This window comes from Elephantulus edwardii, unplaced genomic scaffold (assembly GCF_000299155.1).
Source record: "Elephantulus edwardii isolate Elephantulus edwardi_28Jun2011 unplaced genomic scaffold, EleEdw1.0 scaffold00053, whole genome shotgun sequence".
Lineage (NCBI taxonomy): Eukaryota > Metazoa > Chordata > Mammalia > Macroscelidea > Macroscelididae > Elephantulus > Elephantulus edwardii.
In genome coordinates this window covers 17164584-17181751 of record NW_006399803.1, presented here as the reverse complement: position 1 = coordinate 17181751, position 17168 = coordinate 17164584, and the positions used below count along the sequence as shown (strand labels likewise).

Genomic DNA, 17168 nt, shown 5'->3' with positions numbered 1-17168 from the left:
GCTCTGATGGCATAGTGTTAAGAAACTGAGCTGAAATCCCAAGGGCAGCTGCTCTGGGGGTGAAGGATGGGCACTCACCGTCCATGCAATTTACTGCAGCATCAGCTGTGACTTGGTTCCGACTCAGTAACAAGCAACAGCAAGAAGTAAAGTTAGTAGTTTCCCTAGTTAAATGTTTTAAAGAATCATGTGCTTTTGACTCTTTAAATTAGTCAGTGTTTGGAGGGCACTAACCTGAGCAGTTGTTAAATCCATTTTTAATTTACAGATTTACAGTTGTCCTTTGAACAACAAGGATTCGCATTGCATAGGCCAACATACATCTGAATTTTATTCCTGTTGGTATTTTAATAAGCTTTGGGTAAACTCCAAGTGTAATAATCTCCCTACAAAGCTTAAAACACCATGTAAAACTAATCAACTCTGATTGAGCACTTCATAAATTATATGCTTGAAACAACTGCTCACAGAAATGGTTAACTACCACCCAGTGTTTTAAGCAGATAAGCACGTGAGCTCACCACAGTGGCAACAAGGCAAAAACTACCCTTTATTTAAGTGGACCCACACAATTCAAACCTATATTGTTTAAGGGTCAACTGTATAGCTGAATCTGTCTTATTATGTATAATATATTGTGTATATACATGCACACGCACACACACACACAAAAAATGAAACTTTTATCCATCAACATACTGTGAAAATTCCCTTGAATTTCTCATGTGCCACTCTTGACAAAGCTAAACACATGAACCCTTTGTATAGTCAGTGAGACGTTTAAGGCAGCAGGGGTTATGGCACTGAAACAAAATCTGGACTTTATGGGTAACATTTTTGCAGCAGTCTTTGAAATAAGTTGTAGTTGTTTCACTCAAGTGAGTGAATTCAACTTTTTGGGTCATAACATCAAGGTTTGGGTATTTTACTTAACCCCTCGTGCATTTTTTGACGTCTTCTTCTTAGGCCTAATTAATAGTGGTCTTTCTAGAAAGAAGATAATCTTTGAGCCTGTAACAAAATAAGTATTAGAATATTTGATATACTTTTTGTTACTGCTGTGTATGTTTCTTTTATGTTTTCTGTTTGTTTTTAAAATATAACATTGGGTAGATACACATTTAACTAAACCATACACCCCTGGTTTGAGCATCTAGGCTTTTTCTGATGTACCCTTCTCAGGATTCTTTTTTTTTTTAATCATCAGTTTCTCAAATGACTATTTTCATTTTTCTAATAAAGTGGTACACTTCCTAATAAGGTGCATACACATCCAGCATCTTATATTTGAATCTATAGGGGATGAAATGTTAATTTTATTTTAATATAAAGTTTCCTTTACCTTCTCATTTAGCTGCCAAAATGGTATATTACTTAGAGCCTTCTAGTCAGAAGCGAGCTATAGAGTTGGCAACAACACTTGATGAATCCCTCAATAACAGAAACCTCCAGGTAAACATTTTTTTCCTCCATTTTCTCTCTATAGGCATACCATCCTATGCTTTTCTGTTTATATGTTATACTCCAATAAATAAAAAGTATCTGTCTACTGTTTTTTAAAATAAAATTTTGTGATTTTTAACGAATGTTTACAGAGAAGTTAGATTTTCATTTGTTGTTACACATTTTACTCCTTCCTTTGCCTTACCCAGTTTATTGTTATTGTTAAGTGCTGTTGAGTCATGGGCAACTCATAGCGACCCTGTGAATGAAAGACCTGAACTTTCATCCTTTCTCCAGGTTCATAGGGTTCTGGTGCGCGTGCGCGCTTATACACACACACACACACACACACACACACGCGCGCGCGTGCGTGCAGAGAGTCTTTATACATAATGCTTAATCATATATTCCTTTTAAACAATTCTTTCCTCCATCTTGTCCAGTGCAGTGCTCCTTATCTATCCAATCTTAATCCTGTTATCCTCCCAACCCCTATGTTAGACCTGTTTTATAACAGTGGTGCTTCACAGTATTTGTCCTTTTGTGACAGATATTTCACTCAGCATGATATCCTGCCAGGTCACCATGTTATATAATGTTTTATGAGTTCATTGTTTTTCAGTGCTGTGTAATACTCCATTGTATGAACATAGAGTAGTTTTTCCATCTGTTCATTTGTTGATGATTACTTGTGTTGATTCCATCCCTTTGGTATTGTATCAGCCTATTTTTTGCATCTTTTTGAAAAAGATGTTTTTTTAACCAGAAGATAATTTTCATCATGAAATTGTTCTTGCTGTTGATGCATGGTGTTCTCCAGAACTTTATGAAACTGAGTCAGAAACTTAGCTTGTCTTAAATTAATTTAGAATAATTTTTAAATTTCATTCTTAATGTAGCATCATATGTAGTGTGTAGTTATTTCTAAGCAAGAAGTTGTCTCAATGAAGATTCTGATATACATCAGATGACATGTCATTTTAAAGCTTGAAATGTAATGAGATTAAATAGAATAAAAAATGTGTTGTAAAATATGTATTTTAGCAACAGTGAATGAATGGAAATCCAAAATCTCTGTAAATGTTCATTAAAATTAATAAAAATTTTTTAAAATATGTATTTTAATTCAGACTGACAATAAAAGGCCTTTGTTCAGAAGTCTGTGAGATAATTGGATTAATTAAAAAAAGAGTAAAAAGTACTTGATAAAAACTTGTGGAATGAAATCCAGGAAACATGTTTTAAATGAGAAATTAGGCTTTTTTGGTTGGTAATTAATATATCATTTTGAATAGAATCTGAATTTAAACTTGTTTCTCCGTTGACAATATTGGCTAAGTATGTGTCTATAATGAATGCTTTTCAAGTGAAAGAATGTAAAGAAAAAAATGCATTAGAAATAAAAGCCAGTGAATCATTAAAAATATGGGAGGCATGTCTATTTGGAAAGCATATCTTTATTCAAAGAATTGCCCCTTTTGATGAGCTAATTAGAATTTTCTTAAAAATGAATTGACCTAGCGCCCTCCACAAAGCAGACATTGTGAGAATGGTACAGGGTTGTACAAGGTTTCATTCTGTTGTATATAGAACTGCTCTGACTTGACAGCACCTAGCAACATATGTACTTTTGTGTTTGAGAGACATATCTTTGCCTAGTCATAGGAATGTCTCTATAAATTGTCTTTAATTTGTATAAAGAGTTGAAAACAATGTTTGATTTTGCAGATTGGTTTTAGGTGTCCAGAAAATATCAAAGGGCTTATTTGTAGTAATTGACATTGTAAAATTTGATATTTATATTCAGGCCTGGGCTCTTTGGAATTATAGGTACAAAATTGAAGATGGTACTCTCGGTCTCAAAGTCATGTACTTGCATGCCTCCTTAAGTATAACAGACCTCGTCCCTAATCGCCTCACCTAGTTATGGGCCTATTTACACATTCATCCTTTTGTACGTTTTAAGAAACAGTTAAATAAAGCTTTGAAGAGTATTCTAATATATATTATTGTTACTGTGTACTGTCAAGTCAGAATCATCTCATAGCTGACCCTCTTAATGAGTTTTCAGAGGCAATAAATAACACGAGAGAAGATTGTTTACCTTTCTCCTATTGTGTAGCTCATGGATTCAAACTGAGTGCCTTTCGGTTAGCAGTACAACCAGTGTATATGTGAAAGTAAATGCTTCTGTTTTCCTTAAATATGGGAGTTCTGGTGGCCTACTGGTAAGAAATTGAGCAGCAATCTCAAAGGCAGTCTCAAATCTCACTTGCCTCAGCTAGTTATGGCCCTACTTATACATTCATCATTTGTTTGGCTTTTTAAGGTACATATCTTTATAACTCATATACCATTAAAAGAAAATAAAATTTTCTTATTCAGGATAGGGAATGGTTGTGTTCTGACAGGTGGGTATATAAGCTTAAGAAATACATTCTCTAGATTTAGCTAAGGAGGGAGCAGCTCTGGACTCCTAATGCTGTCTGTAAGCAAGGTTGACTATGGACCAGACAGCCCTCCCTGAGCTTATAGTTAAGAAAGTAAGTCAGGATAGAGGTGCAGAAAATTGTACCGGAAAAGGAAATTCCACAGTTAGATTGCTTCACTTTAAGGAGCATCTGGTTTCTATCATCCAAGAAGATGTTGATTTCAGTGCTATTGTATAGCAGATGCTGATCTTGGGTTTCAGGTATCAATTCAAAGAAGTTCTGAGTGGTAGTGAAGGTGAAAAGTTTCTTAATGTCCCCTGGTCCTGCCCACTGTGATTTCCCTTTTGTAGTTTTTAAGAAATAAATAAGGCTTTGAAGAACATTCTGATACATGCTCTTGTTGGTTATGTACTGTTGAGCCAGAACCAACTCATAGCTGGCCCTCTGTTGAGTTTTCAGAGGCAGTACATCTCACGGGAGAAGGTGGCTTACCTTTCTCCTATAAAGTGACAAGTGGATTTAAACTGCCTTTGGGTTAGCAGTGCAGCTCTTATCACTAAGCTCCTAGAGATCCAGTGTACATAAGAGAATAAATGCTTCTGTTTTTCTTAAATAAGTGTGATTACTCTTATTTTAGAAATCGTTTGATAATATTGAAATGGGTAATAACTTGAAAAAAAAATTATAACATGACCTTTTGTCTTTCTTTAGACTTGTATGGAGGTATTAGAAGCCTTGTGTGATGGTAGCCTAGGAGACTGTAAAGAAGCTGCTGAAGTTTATAGAGCAAATTGTCATAAGCTTTTTCCTTACGCTTTGGCTTTCATGCCTCCTGGATATAAAGAGGATATGAAGATCACAGTTAATGGAGATAGTTCTGCAGAAACTGAAGAACTGGCCAATGAAATTTGAACATCAATAAACAAGCAAATGGAATGACATTGGACCATACCTAGTGTATAATATTTTTGTCACGCACCTGCTGCATTGCTCTAACTTACACAGAATGAGAGGAGTAAATGTTCTTGCCTTCAAATAGTGTTTTACTTTTTTTATCCTGCTGAAAAAGTATATATAAAATATCTAACATATTACAAGGATATAGGTTCAGTTTCTTAAAAAAAAAAAATTAAAAGCTGCTAAAATTGAGGGGTTTAAAAAGATACCATATCCTATTCCTACCTACCCATCCATGTTTTTAAACTAATTTATATAAAATCTGGAGGCTGTTACAGCTAACAAAGCAGGTGTGTGGCGGAAATATTACTTTAAATTTGTCTTGTGAGATTTTACTATATCTCAGACAGCATAAATGCTGTTTTAGCACTGGATTCTTTCACTGAGCACAAAGAGTTGTTGGGGCTTTAGCATCTGACTGATTTTGTTAACGGGGTTGATTCTGACCATAGGAAGTATGCAATGTGAATCACTATTTACAGAGAAACCTACAACAGATTACATGATGTTGTAGAAACTGGGACATATAGATACCAAGCAGAATTACTGAGAAACCTAGAGGGTGTTCAATATGCTTGTTGTGTTTCCAAAATTCACTGTATATGATCAGTTTGGTGTTCTTGTACCACAGTTTTTAACTGAAGGAACCAGTTGGAACAATCTCAATTTTAACTAAAACTTGAAGAAATAAACTAACAATGCAAACTTTTCAGCATTGTTTTGGCCAAACTTGTTAAAACTGTAATGCAAGAACCAAATGCACTGTGATGTGGCATCAACCAATTAGCAAGCATGAATTTTCACCCCAGAGTGAAAAAGAAAACTACCACGGCTTGAAGTTAAAGAGCAGAACTCCTGACTACCATTCTATGACTGATCAAGAGACTAATAGTTAAAAACCTCAGCAGGCCTTGTTCACGATATGCAGAAAAAAAGTGCTGCAGTTTAGATACCTCTGGAATTTTTCCACAGTGTCACAGGTTTGTAATACTTGAAGCCCTACATTTCTAAGAATATATTTCTTGCTCAGTTGTTTCAGGCAAGCCCAAGACTTTGTAATTTTTAAAGGGCCCAAGATTTTTTCCCCCCCAATAACAGACCAGCTTCTTTTCCTGCAGTTACAGATGTAATTTCCTTTTTGTTGTCAAACATAAGGTACCAAATATGATGCAATAAATTGTTTTGAAAAACAGTTGCGTGAATATTTCAACTAATCTGTGTTGGGCTTCTGTGAAAATACACAGGTGGAAATAGAGGTAGAAACCAGAGGCAACGCAGTGTGCTGTAAAGTTAGCCTGTTGATGCATTGTGGCTAATAGTACATATGAGAGATGTTTAGAATGGGTTAAATGCTGGTGTCAGGGAAATTCCATGATGAAACAATAACGCTGCTCCTACATTGAGATTTCATTGAGGGCTAGGATGGTGGCAGGTACTGTGAATGTAATTCATTTATATGAAAGGTAATAAAAAAATCTGCTATTTTGAGTGGGAAAGTGAGCCTTAACATTTTAAACCTGTACACTGAGAATCAGCCTCAGGTTCAATATTTTCATTGCATTTTCAGGATCTGAGCAAATAAAATAATTACATAAAAATGGATTAATTGTTATCTATAACTGACCTTTTTGTGGTACTTTTAGTTTATGGAACACATAAAGAGAGAATTTTCACAAGACTTGATCCTTTTACTGACTGAACAGCTGTGCTAAAAAAATCAGTCTTTCTTAGTACATGACTGTATTCCACATCCCAATTTAATGATGTAATGAGAAGTGCAAACTGAACTCCAGTGCTTTGTTGTACTTTCTTAACTGGCCCTGTCTCAGGAACATCTGTACAGATGGCAAAAACAAAACTCTTTTTCACCTTCTCCTATGAGTGGCAACTGAAATTCCTAAAGTTGAGAAAGAACACTAGTGCTACCTCTGCCACTAATGAGGTGTTTGGAGGAGGCACCAGCCATATAATGGGGGGTGTATGTGTGAATTATGTTTAAATTCTACTGTATATTGAAATTCATATATTTGTCTTAACAATGTTCAAATGATGTAGATTGTCTTAGAATGAATATTCACGAGAACTCAGAACTCTTGATGAAGATGCCATCTTGAGGATCTAAATTCCTAACATGTATATTGTATTTCAACCCAATTTTACTGGAACTATTGAATAAATCTTTTATTTTCTTTCAGGTTTACATGATAGTGGATATTGTTGGTGTCAGGACCTTGATTGGGTTCATTTTATGTCCAGACATCACCTCTCTAAAACATTGTACTGTATTGTTTTGCTCTGAGTAGAATTACCAGGATCATCTCGTATTTGTTTGTCTCCTTCATTCTTTTAATTTCAAATGCTTTTAGGGGGGGGAAACAGGGTTAGAAAATCAAATGGAGAAAATGAAGTGATGATGTAATCTAAATAAGTGCCTTATGTTTATTGCTAAGACCTGGTGTAATTGACCCTTTGAGAAGAAAGGGTCCCTTGACCTGTATCATAATAGGAATGTAAAGTTCTTTTTGTTTTTCTTTATATTAAGCTATTCTTGTCAATTTCTCATTTTTAAAATAAATCTGATAGGTTAGCTTACTCAGATTTAATTAGATGTCATAAAGTTTCAGCATTTTCCTGTAATAATTATGCACAAGAATAAAGTGTGACCCATATTAGCGTGACTAAAATAGTCCCACTATTAATGAATAGCTTTTTTCTGGGCTTTATCAGGCCATTGTTTTTCACAGCATTGTTTGTACTCCATAGAGTAAGCTGTTAGAACTTTGACTGTATGAAGTGGCCAAGAATATGTGGTCCAGACTCAGGTAGGTTGTGGTAAATCCATAAAAATTTCAGCAATTCTTTGAATGTCCATGTGTAGTATAAGATAGGTATATATTTGTATTGCTTAATTACTCTTTTAATTTTGACATTTTTGCAAATTTAATCTTTGAGAAACAGTCTTCCATTTCTATCTCTTGTTCCACTTTTAATTTACATAATTTCTTGATACCATTGTAATGCTATCTAAACTATGCCACATCCACTGTCAAACCTAAATTAAAACCAACTTCCTTGAAATGGCTCTCGAAAGCAGAAACTTAGGTGCCAATTTTTTTTTGGCTGAAAATCTCACAACTTGGAGCAAATAAAACATTCTTGGGAAAAGGTTATTTTTATGAATTACACTATTAACCGTTCCATTTGCAAACTATGAGATGTTAAAAGTATTAGTAATGTATAAGACATCTTGGAGAATGTTGTTTGTTTGTTTGTTTTTGGTGTAGCAGAAGCGTATACGCCTCAATACCCTGTTGAGAACTGCTACCTCCATTAGGATGCATCCCCTCTTAGGGCAATAACAAAAATAGAGGAGTGGTATGTTATGGCAGTCAGGAGAGATTATAAATGTTGATAGACTCTCAGTTTATTCTGATACTTTTTTTATTATTATTTTATTATTTTTGGGCGTGTACCGTCAAATCAGATCTGACAGGTACAGGAGGAGATTGCCTCTCCTTTTCCAGCAGAGCATCTGGTGGATTTGAACCGTGTACCTCTGGGATTGCAGTGCACCTTCTTGCCGCTAGGCCACCAGAGCTCCCCTGTTCTGTTACTTTTTAAGACATGCCATCGCTGGATTTGTAGAGGCCTAAGGGAGCACTGGTAGCCTAGTGACAACAAACTGTGCTGTAGTCCTGAAGGCACATAATTCGAATACACCAGCTAGCAGTTCTACAGGAGAATGGGCAGTGTCCCTCATTGTGTTTAACTGCCTCTGAAAAATTACTTCTGACTCCACAATACACAATAACAATATGCCAAGACCTGATTATTGACTTTGTTTCAAGTCTGTTTACAGCAAGAGTGAAGTTGACTCATGGCAGTCTTAACAAGATTATGCAGGTTCACTTAGATTTTTAAAAATCAGACTTTTATCGCTAAAGCTGTGAAAATGGTGTAGTTCTTCCTACAGGAGGAAAAATGGTGATGATGGATATATGAAAAATTATGCTGTAAAAATTTCTGCTATTGATACATCTTCAACTTTGCCTTAACGGTACCAGTGGTCTTTAGAAATAATAGTGAAAAGGAATAGATTTTTTTAACTATCTGGATTATATGGTTTGCTTTCAGCTAATAATTAACTTACCTTGCATACTTTTTGCTCTGTAACGAGGAGGAGACCCTGGTGGCACAGTGGATAAGTGCTCAGCTGCTTACTGAAAGGTTCATGGCTTGAACCCAGGAGTCACTTGGTGGGGGACAGGTGTGGCAGTTTGCTTAGGAAAGATTTACAGCCTTGGGAGCTCTGTGAAATTAGATACCCTATCCTAAGTCAGAGTCAACTCTATAGTGAGGACTTTTTTGACAAGCTTTTCTCTCTACCATTCTGTGCTTGTCTCAACTTACCAGTGTCCAAACTTGGGCTTATACTTGTAAGCAAACTTACTACTGTTTACTTGGACCTGCAAGTGTATTAGTATGTGTCTCTGTTTAGTGTTTGATGTTTCATAAAAGGAATAGAATTGGGCTTTCAGGTGTTCATCAAAGAAACATCATATGGCTACCATATCTATCTCCTCATCCCCTTCCCCGCTTCCAAGTACTTAAGCTATTCACTACTTGGTATCATGAAACAAAAAGGGCAATTACTGAAGGTATCAGATCTCTTTCCCAGCTCTTTTCTTTCTGAGGTTCTGAATTAATGACAAATGGAAGTTCAGAAACGTGTATTTAATATTGTACTGTTAACATTCTGTTCAACAGTTCATTGAAAAGGATCTAAGAATTAAATTAGTCACCTGCCAAGAACAAGAACTTGCTGCTTATTTGAAAGACTCCACTTTACATAGCAGTTTCCATTAACTGCTAGGATACATTGTATTTTAGAGACATGACTAATTACACTTAAGAAACTGATTAATGCTTTAGTTTTGACTCATGTAAATCCATTTCCAATGTAGGAAATCTTCAGGTTTTATACTGGATATGTTTCAGTGTCTTTACAATAACTAGAAAGGACAGTACCTAGTAGCTACTAAAGCCCTTTTTAAATTGACTGTTAATACTGTCCTACAGATGCAGAAAATAGCAGTGAAGTACTACTATCAGGTCCTCCAAAGTCCCACAAATGTCTTATCCCTATAATATGGTAATGAAGAGTACAGATGGTCACTAAGTTACTAACATCTGACTTATAGCCCATAGTTACAAGCCAAACCAGATAAAGTGTTCCTTTACAATCCTAAATCATTAGTGTTAAAACTATTAACAGCTCAAGTTCTGCTTTACTCTCCTGAAACTGTGATCTCTGTTGAAACTGACATGAGAAAGGGAAGAAGGAATAGCTTGACATTGCAGAGGAGCTTTGGTGGCATAGTGGATTAAGTGTTGGGCTGGTAATGGAAAGGATGGTGGTTTGACCCCACCCTTATGTTCCATGAAATCATAAAGATGAGGTAGTCTGCTTCCATAAATTTTTTTTTAAACCCACCACCTTAATTCGCTATTAAACAAAATCCACTATGTGGTGACCACAGCTGGAGCCTGAGTCTCAGCAGAGAGACTCTGATGAGTCTTTTCAAGATGGTCAGTGAGTTCCTGGTTGAGAGACTTGGTGACCACAGTCTCTTTCCAGAGGTCTGGGGTCAGGTAGCTGTAGGTCTTGAAGATGGCATCAAAGGTGGCCTTGGTGAAGTTGCCCAGGGTAGCTGTGCAGCCCCTGATTGAGGTGTAGCAGTCATCATTTCCAGCCATCAGCAGCAGCTTCTTGGGCACAGGTGAGATTCCAGTGCCTCAGGGTGCAGGGATCAGATGCACCAACATAGAGCCACAGCGCCCAGTCACCTTGCAGGGAACAGTATGAGGCTTGCCAATCTTGTTCCCTAAGTAGCCATGCTGCAGAGGGACAATGGAGGTTAGAATAATGGCCCCACGGATGGCAGTAGCTACCTCTTTGGAGCACTTAAGGCACAAACCAACATGGCCAGTATAGTTTCCTATGGTGACAGAGGCCTTGAACTTGGTCTGTTGGGTGTCTGCTTTTGCAAAGGCATGATCCTTGAGGGACATCCGAAGGATAGAATGATCTCAGACTCGTTGATGGACAGAAGAGCTAAATCTCCAAGGATTTGATCTTCGTATCTTTGACCAGATGGCCCAGCTTGGTAACGGGGAGCCATTCCTTGTCCTCGGCTTTGTCTCCTCGAGTTCAGCGGCCCCTCCCATGACCCCAGCCCTAACCTTCAGACCACTACTAGAAGCCTCTGCGGAAATTGCCGTGGGCCTCCATCCTCCATTTGGTGTTTTCTCAGAGAAGCAGCAAAGTTTTACAGCTTTAGAAATCATATGAAGCAGTTCTACTCTGTCATGTAAGAAGGCCCAGGGTTGGAATTGACTCAGTGGTAGCTTTGGATACATGGTGGGACAAAGGGTATTTTGTTTTCTATTTTAAAGTAACACCATTATGAAATAAATTGTACTTTTAAAAGGTTTTTTCCTCATAGTAGTACCTACAAGTTGTTTTTAGGTGTGCCCTTGAGTACAACTCAGCAACCCCATGCATGAACCGTGGATCTGAACCGTGTCCTATCTTGTGCCATCCTCACACTTATGACACATTAGACCCAATTGTGACAGTCACCGTGTCAATCCACCTGGTGGGTGGTCTTCCTGTCCTTCACTGACCCTCTCCAAGGAATAGCCTCTCTTAGCAGCATGCTCAAAGTTTGTGAGGCAAAGCCTCATCATCTTTGCTTTCAAAGAGTATTCCAGTTGCACCCTCTTAGAGACATTTATTTGTTCCTTTGTCCATGGGTTGTTCAGTGCTGTTCTCCAACGCCACAGCTCAAAGGCTTTTTTCCCTGTCTTCCCTATTAATTGTCCAGCTCAGATGCATAGCAAGTGATTGGAAAGACTATATCCTGAATCAGATGAACCTTAGTCCTCAAACATCATTACTTGGTATTTTGGAGAGGACTCTTAACTGCAGGCTTTCTCAGTGCAGTATGTCTCCTGATTTCTTGAGTGCTGGTACAAAGGGTGTTGATTGTAGATCCAAGTAAGATGAAGTTGTTGATAGTTTTAATATTTTCTCCATCTTAGTTTTCTTGATATTGAGATGCAATCCATTTTGAAGGCTCTATTCTGTGGTCCTCTGCAACAAGTGCTTTAAGTCCTCTTCACTTTGAGCAAGCAAGGGTGTGTCATCTGCATAAGACAGGTTATTTATGAGTCTCTCTGTGATCTTGATGCCACATTCCTCTTCATAGAGTCCACCTTCTCAATTTGCTCAGCATACAGTTTGAATAGGTATGGAGAGAAAACACAGCCCTGACACACTCCCTTCTTAATTTCAAACCATGCAGTGTTCCCCTGCTCTGTAGAAGTAGAATTGCTAAATTGAAATACCTAAATACCTTTATGATTGCTATGTTGTCAAATTGACTTCTTAGCAGTTTGAGTTATTAATAATTGTTTCTTTAGTTTTTACAATGGTCTGTACAAAGTGCATATACATTTTGTTTCACACTATCCTTTATTTACATTGTGTTTTATACAGTCATTACGTTTTTTAAAATTTTCTAAAGACATTTCCTAAAGACTTTCAACATGTTTTCATTCCTCCAACTTAGACAATATGGTTTTTACTGTATTTCCTGAATCTCAAGCTAGCTCCACAGGGTGATACTGCTCTTCTGACTTCCAATTAAGCTTCTCATTATGTTTTATAAATTAATCACCATTAGTCTGTGCCCACAGAAAGCTATCTCACCCTTGCTTGGGCTCTTTCCCCACTTCAGCTGTCTTCATGGTATCTTGGATCTGAGCTGTGAACCTATATGGACAGCATATAACAGTAATTGGCCCATGGAGTACATGTGAGCCTTACCAGACTGCCTGGAGGTCTTAGCACAACTGCAGGTCCTCCAGGTCTGGACAACAAGCCAGCACCAGCATCTCTCCAATAGTCCTGTTCACTGTGGCAGCATCCAGCTCCAGCCTCTTGCTGTCACCTCAGGTACATACAGTAGACACTGCTTTTAAAATACTCATCAGAACATCATGTTAAGAATGTTTTAGTGTATATATGTTTCAGGGGTTTTATGCATAGGAAAATAAGACAAGCAGGAAGAGTTTCTAATTGATTTTTCTTACATACAAATTTGACCTAGAAAACATTTAGGAATGGAACTCACTTGTGATTTGGGTACTGCCTGTAGTCCTCCATCTTCCCCCTGCTCTCTGTTGATGTCATGATTTCCCCTCAAAATAGTGTCAATCCATTATATGTTCATCAAAAAATCAAAGATTCTCACCCCTGGGCCAATTGGCAGCATCAGTGTGGATGGTTAAGAGATTGAGAAAGTTAACAGTTCTAGTATGCTTGGCTCTAAAGTCAACACTCTTGGAACCAGCAGCCAGGAAATCAAGAGATGAATTGCATTGGGAAAGTCAGGGACCTCTCCAGAGTACTGAAGAGCAAAGACGTCAGGCTGGAGACTAAGATGCGCCTGATCTGGGTCATAGTCTTCACAAACTAGGGATGATAGAGAATTGATGCCTTTTAGCTGTGGTGTTGGAGAAAAGTGTTGAATACACCATGGCATGGACTGCTAGGAGAACAAACCTGGGGTGAATCCAGGCTGCTGCTTGGAGTCAAGGATCCTGAAGCTTCGTCTGACATACTTTGGGCATGTTGCAAGGAGGGACTGGTCCTTGGAGAGGGACATATTTGGGAGGATGGGGGGACAGTACAGGACAGGGAGACCCTCGAGATGGATTGATTCAGTGACTGGGGTAATGGGAGTGGATGTGGCAGAGACTGAGGTTGGCACACAATAGAGCAGGATTCAGGGCTCTTGAACACAGGGTTGCTAAGAGTCACTAGCGACTCGATGACACATAACAAGCATGTTAACTTAATGGTGGCTTACTGGTAAGAAATTGCATTGCTAGCCCAAAAGGATGTGGTTCTGAACAATCTCCTCCGGTGCAATTTAATGCCTCTGAAAACCGGCTGGAGGGTCACCTATGAGTTGGTTCCAACTTGATGCTACTCATAAGAGCAGCAATGTTAGGATTTCTCATCGCTAATATCCACGAGACTCTGGTATTGTGTTTCCCCTATAGTTTGTCAGAACAGTTATTTGAGTGTCTTTAAAGAAGTTAAAAGCTACCTGGATGACCAGTCTCTTACTTTTTCAGTTAGCCCTTATAGCACTAGTTAACCCCCAAATCTGATTCAGGCCATGGTCTTTCCGTTTTTACTTCCTACGCATCTGAGAGCTGAATAGGGAAGACAGAAAAGAATTGATGCCTTTAAGCTGTGGTGTTTGAGAAGAGCACTGAACATCCCATAGATGGCCAAGAGAATGAACAGTTGTCTTGGAGAGGGTAAAGGATTGCAGCCAAGACTTTGGGCATGTTGCTAGGAGGGGCTGTTTCTTACAGAGGGACATAATGTTAGCAAGGGTGGAGGGTCGGTGAAGGAGAGGAAGACCATTGACCAGGTGGACTGACATGGTGACTGGGATTGCTACCGTAGGCTCTAGTGTGTCAGGAAGTGTGAAGATGGCACAGGGGAGGACAGGATTAGAGTCTGTTGTTCATAGGGTCTATTATGAGTCGCACTTGACTCAAAAGCACCTAACAAGCATTGGCTAGTAGCGACTCTGCTTATCTTTTAGTGTCATTAGCAACCAGTCACTCGAGTAACATTATACCCAGCAGAACTAAGTTGATACACGGATGGCAGAACTCTGCCCCACATACTGTAGGCATGTTGTCAGGAGCCAGTCCTTGAGGAAAAGACAACATGCAGGACAAAGTAGTGGGTCAGAGAAAGAGGGAGAGCCTTGAGGTGGATTGACACTGACTGCAGTGAGTATGGTGTGGTAAAGAGCAAAGTTCAGATCTGTCCTTTAGAGGGTCGCCAGTATCTAACAGCTAACAATGCTTTCCCCTAGTCAAACTGTTGATACAGTGCTACTTAAGATGCTAGTATTGAGAGTAGGGAGAAATGTGTTTTGGGTTTTTTAAAAAATTTTTTTCTAGATGTCCATAAATTGCTTCCATTGAAATGATCAATGAAACATTTCCAATTCTGGGTAAGCCTAGGGAACCTTAGTTTGAACTAAGTTTTTAAGTGACTGTATACAACAGCAAAGAATAGGAAGGGGATTTTTAAATAAGGGTATTGCTGTTAGGTGCTATTGACTTAGTTCTGCGTGACGCAGGGCACAACAGAATGCAAACACTGCACAGTCCTGCACATCCAATTGTTGCTAGGTTTGAGACCAGTGTTTCAGCTACTATGACAGTTATCTCATTGAAAAGCTTCCTTTTTTTATTTTTAATTGCTCTTTACTTTTCCGAGCATGAAATCTTTCTCCAGGGATGAGTTTGTTAATACTATCATTTAAATGCAAGATTTTTTTTTTTTTTTACTTTTGGTCCAGCTTTTTGTTTGGTCTATGAAGCAATTAAAAGTATTTTGGCTTGGGTCAGCTCAAGCCAAAAGAATAAATTTGTCTTTTATCCACCTTTTTTACTTTATGATTTCTTCTGTTTGTTGTAGCTATTCGACATTCAAGAGAAAATTTCATTATCTCATCTGTCATCCACTTTAGACTTTTCCCCCTTCTCTGTCTTTTTCAGTGACCTTTTGCTTTATTCATGTATGATGTCATTACACAACTCACGTGGTATTCAGATATTAGTGTTAAGTGTTTCAGATCTATTCATGACATGACAGCTAAATTCAGGTGAGATATTGAAGATCCTATTTTGTGGGTTTTTCATTTTCTTCAGCTTCAACTTAGATTTGCATATAAACAATATAAGGCCTGTTCTGCAGTCACCAACTACCACTGTTTCTGGCTTTCACATTCCAATTATTTATAAATATCAACATCTTGATTGTATGTTTGGTCAATCTCAGACTGCAAAAGTTGGTAAAAATCTTCAATTTATTCATCTTTGCCATTAGTGGCTGGTTTGAAAATTTGAGTAATTGTATTAACTGACTCTCCTTGTAGGCATTTTATATATCCTGTCACTGGCAGTGTTGTACTTTAGAGTAGATTTTCATTTTTTAAACATTGAAATACCATTTCTCCTTAATTTGTCATTTCCAGCATTGTAAACCATATAATTTTCTAATTCAAAAGAGCCAATGCTCACTAATGGCTGTTATTCTTGTTAGGTGCTGTCAAGTCGAGCGCAGCTCATAGCAACTGTGAACAAAAGATCTGAACCCTGCTCTATCCTGCACCATCCTCACACTTCCTGACACACAAGAGCCCACTGCAGCAGTCACCATGTCAAGCCACCTGGTTGAGGGTCTTCCTTTCCTTCACCGACCCTCCACCTTTCCCAACATCATGTCCTTCTCCAAGGAATAGCCCCTCCTAGCAATATGTCCATAGTATGTGAGGCAAAGCCTCATCATTCTTGCCTCCAAAGAACGCTCTGGCTTCATCCTCTCCATGACATACATGTTCTTTCTCTTGGCAGTGCATGGGATGTTCAGTGTTCTTCTCTTAACACCACAGCTGAAAGGCATAAATTGTTTTTCTGTCATCCTTATTCATTGTCCAGCTCTCAGATACATAGCTAGTAATTGGAAAGACTATGGCCTGAATCAGAGGCACCTTAGTCTTCAAACTGACATCACTACTCTTCAATACTTTGAAGAGGTCCCTAACTGCAGACTTTCCCACTACAGTGCATCTCCTTATTTCCTGACTGCAGCTACCAAGAGTGTTAATTGTGGATCCAAGCAAGAGGAAGCTGTTGACAGTTTCAATCTCCTCTCCATCCATCATGACACTGCCTATCGGTCCAGTGGTAGAATCTTTGTTTTCCTGACATTGAGATTCAATCCATACAGAAGGCTTCATTTCTTGATCTTCTGAAACAAGTGCTTTAAGTCTTCCAGTTTTCAGCAAGCAAGGTTGTGTTATTTGCATAACGCTGGTTATTGATGAGTCCTCCTTCAATCCTGATGCCACAATCCTCCTCATAGAGTCCAGCTTCTCGGATGATTTGTTCAGCACTCATATTTAGTATGTATGGAGAGAGAATACAACCCTGATACACTCCCTTCCCAATTCCAAACCGTGCAGTATTTACCTGCTCTGTTTGCGGAACAGCCTCCTGGTCCAGGTAGACGTTCCTCAGGAGCACAATCAAGTGCTGCTCTGAGATTCCCATTCTTCTCAATATCAGCCACAACTTGTCATAATCCACACAGTCAAACAACTTTGCATCGTCAATAAAGTACAAATAGACATTTTTTACTTTCATCCAGGATCCATCTGACATCACCAGTGA

General features: G+C 38.3%; 1 protein-coding gene across 1 annotated transcript in view; it reads left to right on the top strand.

Annotated features, from left to right (window-relative positions):
- Positions 1-7495, top strand: part of NAA15 (N(alpha)-acetyltransferase 15, NatA auxiliary subunit) — a 115612-nt gene extending 108117 nt beyond the window's left edge. Inside the window, exons 19-20 of the mRNA XM_006887028.1 lie at positions 1355-1452; positions 4587-7495. Of these exons, the coding sequence (XP_006887090.1) occupies positions 1355-1452; positions 4587-4787 (299 nt within the window). The 3' untranslated portion in view covers positions 4788-7495. The remainder of the gene's footprint in view (positions 1-1354; positions 1453-4586) is intronic.
- Positions 7496-17168: the final 9673 nt, after the last annotated feature.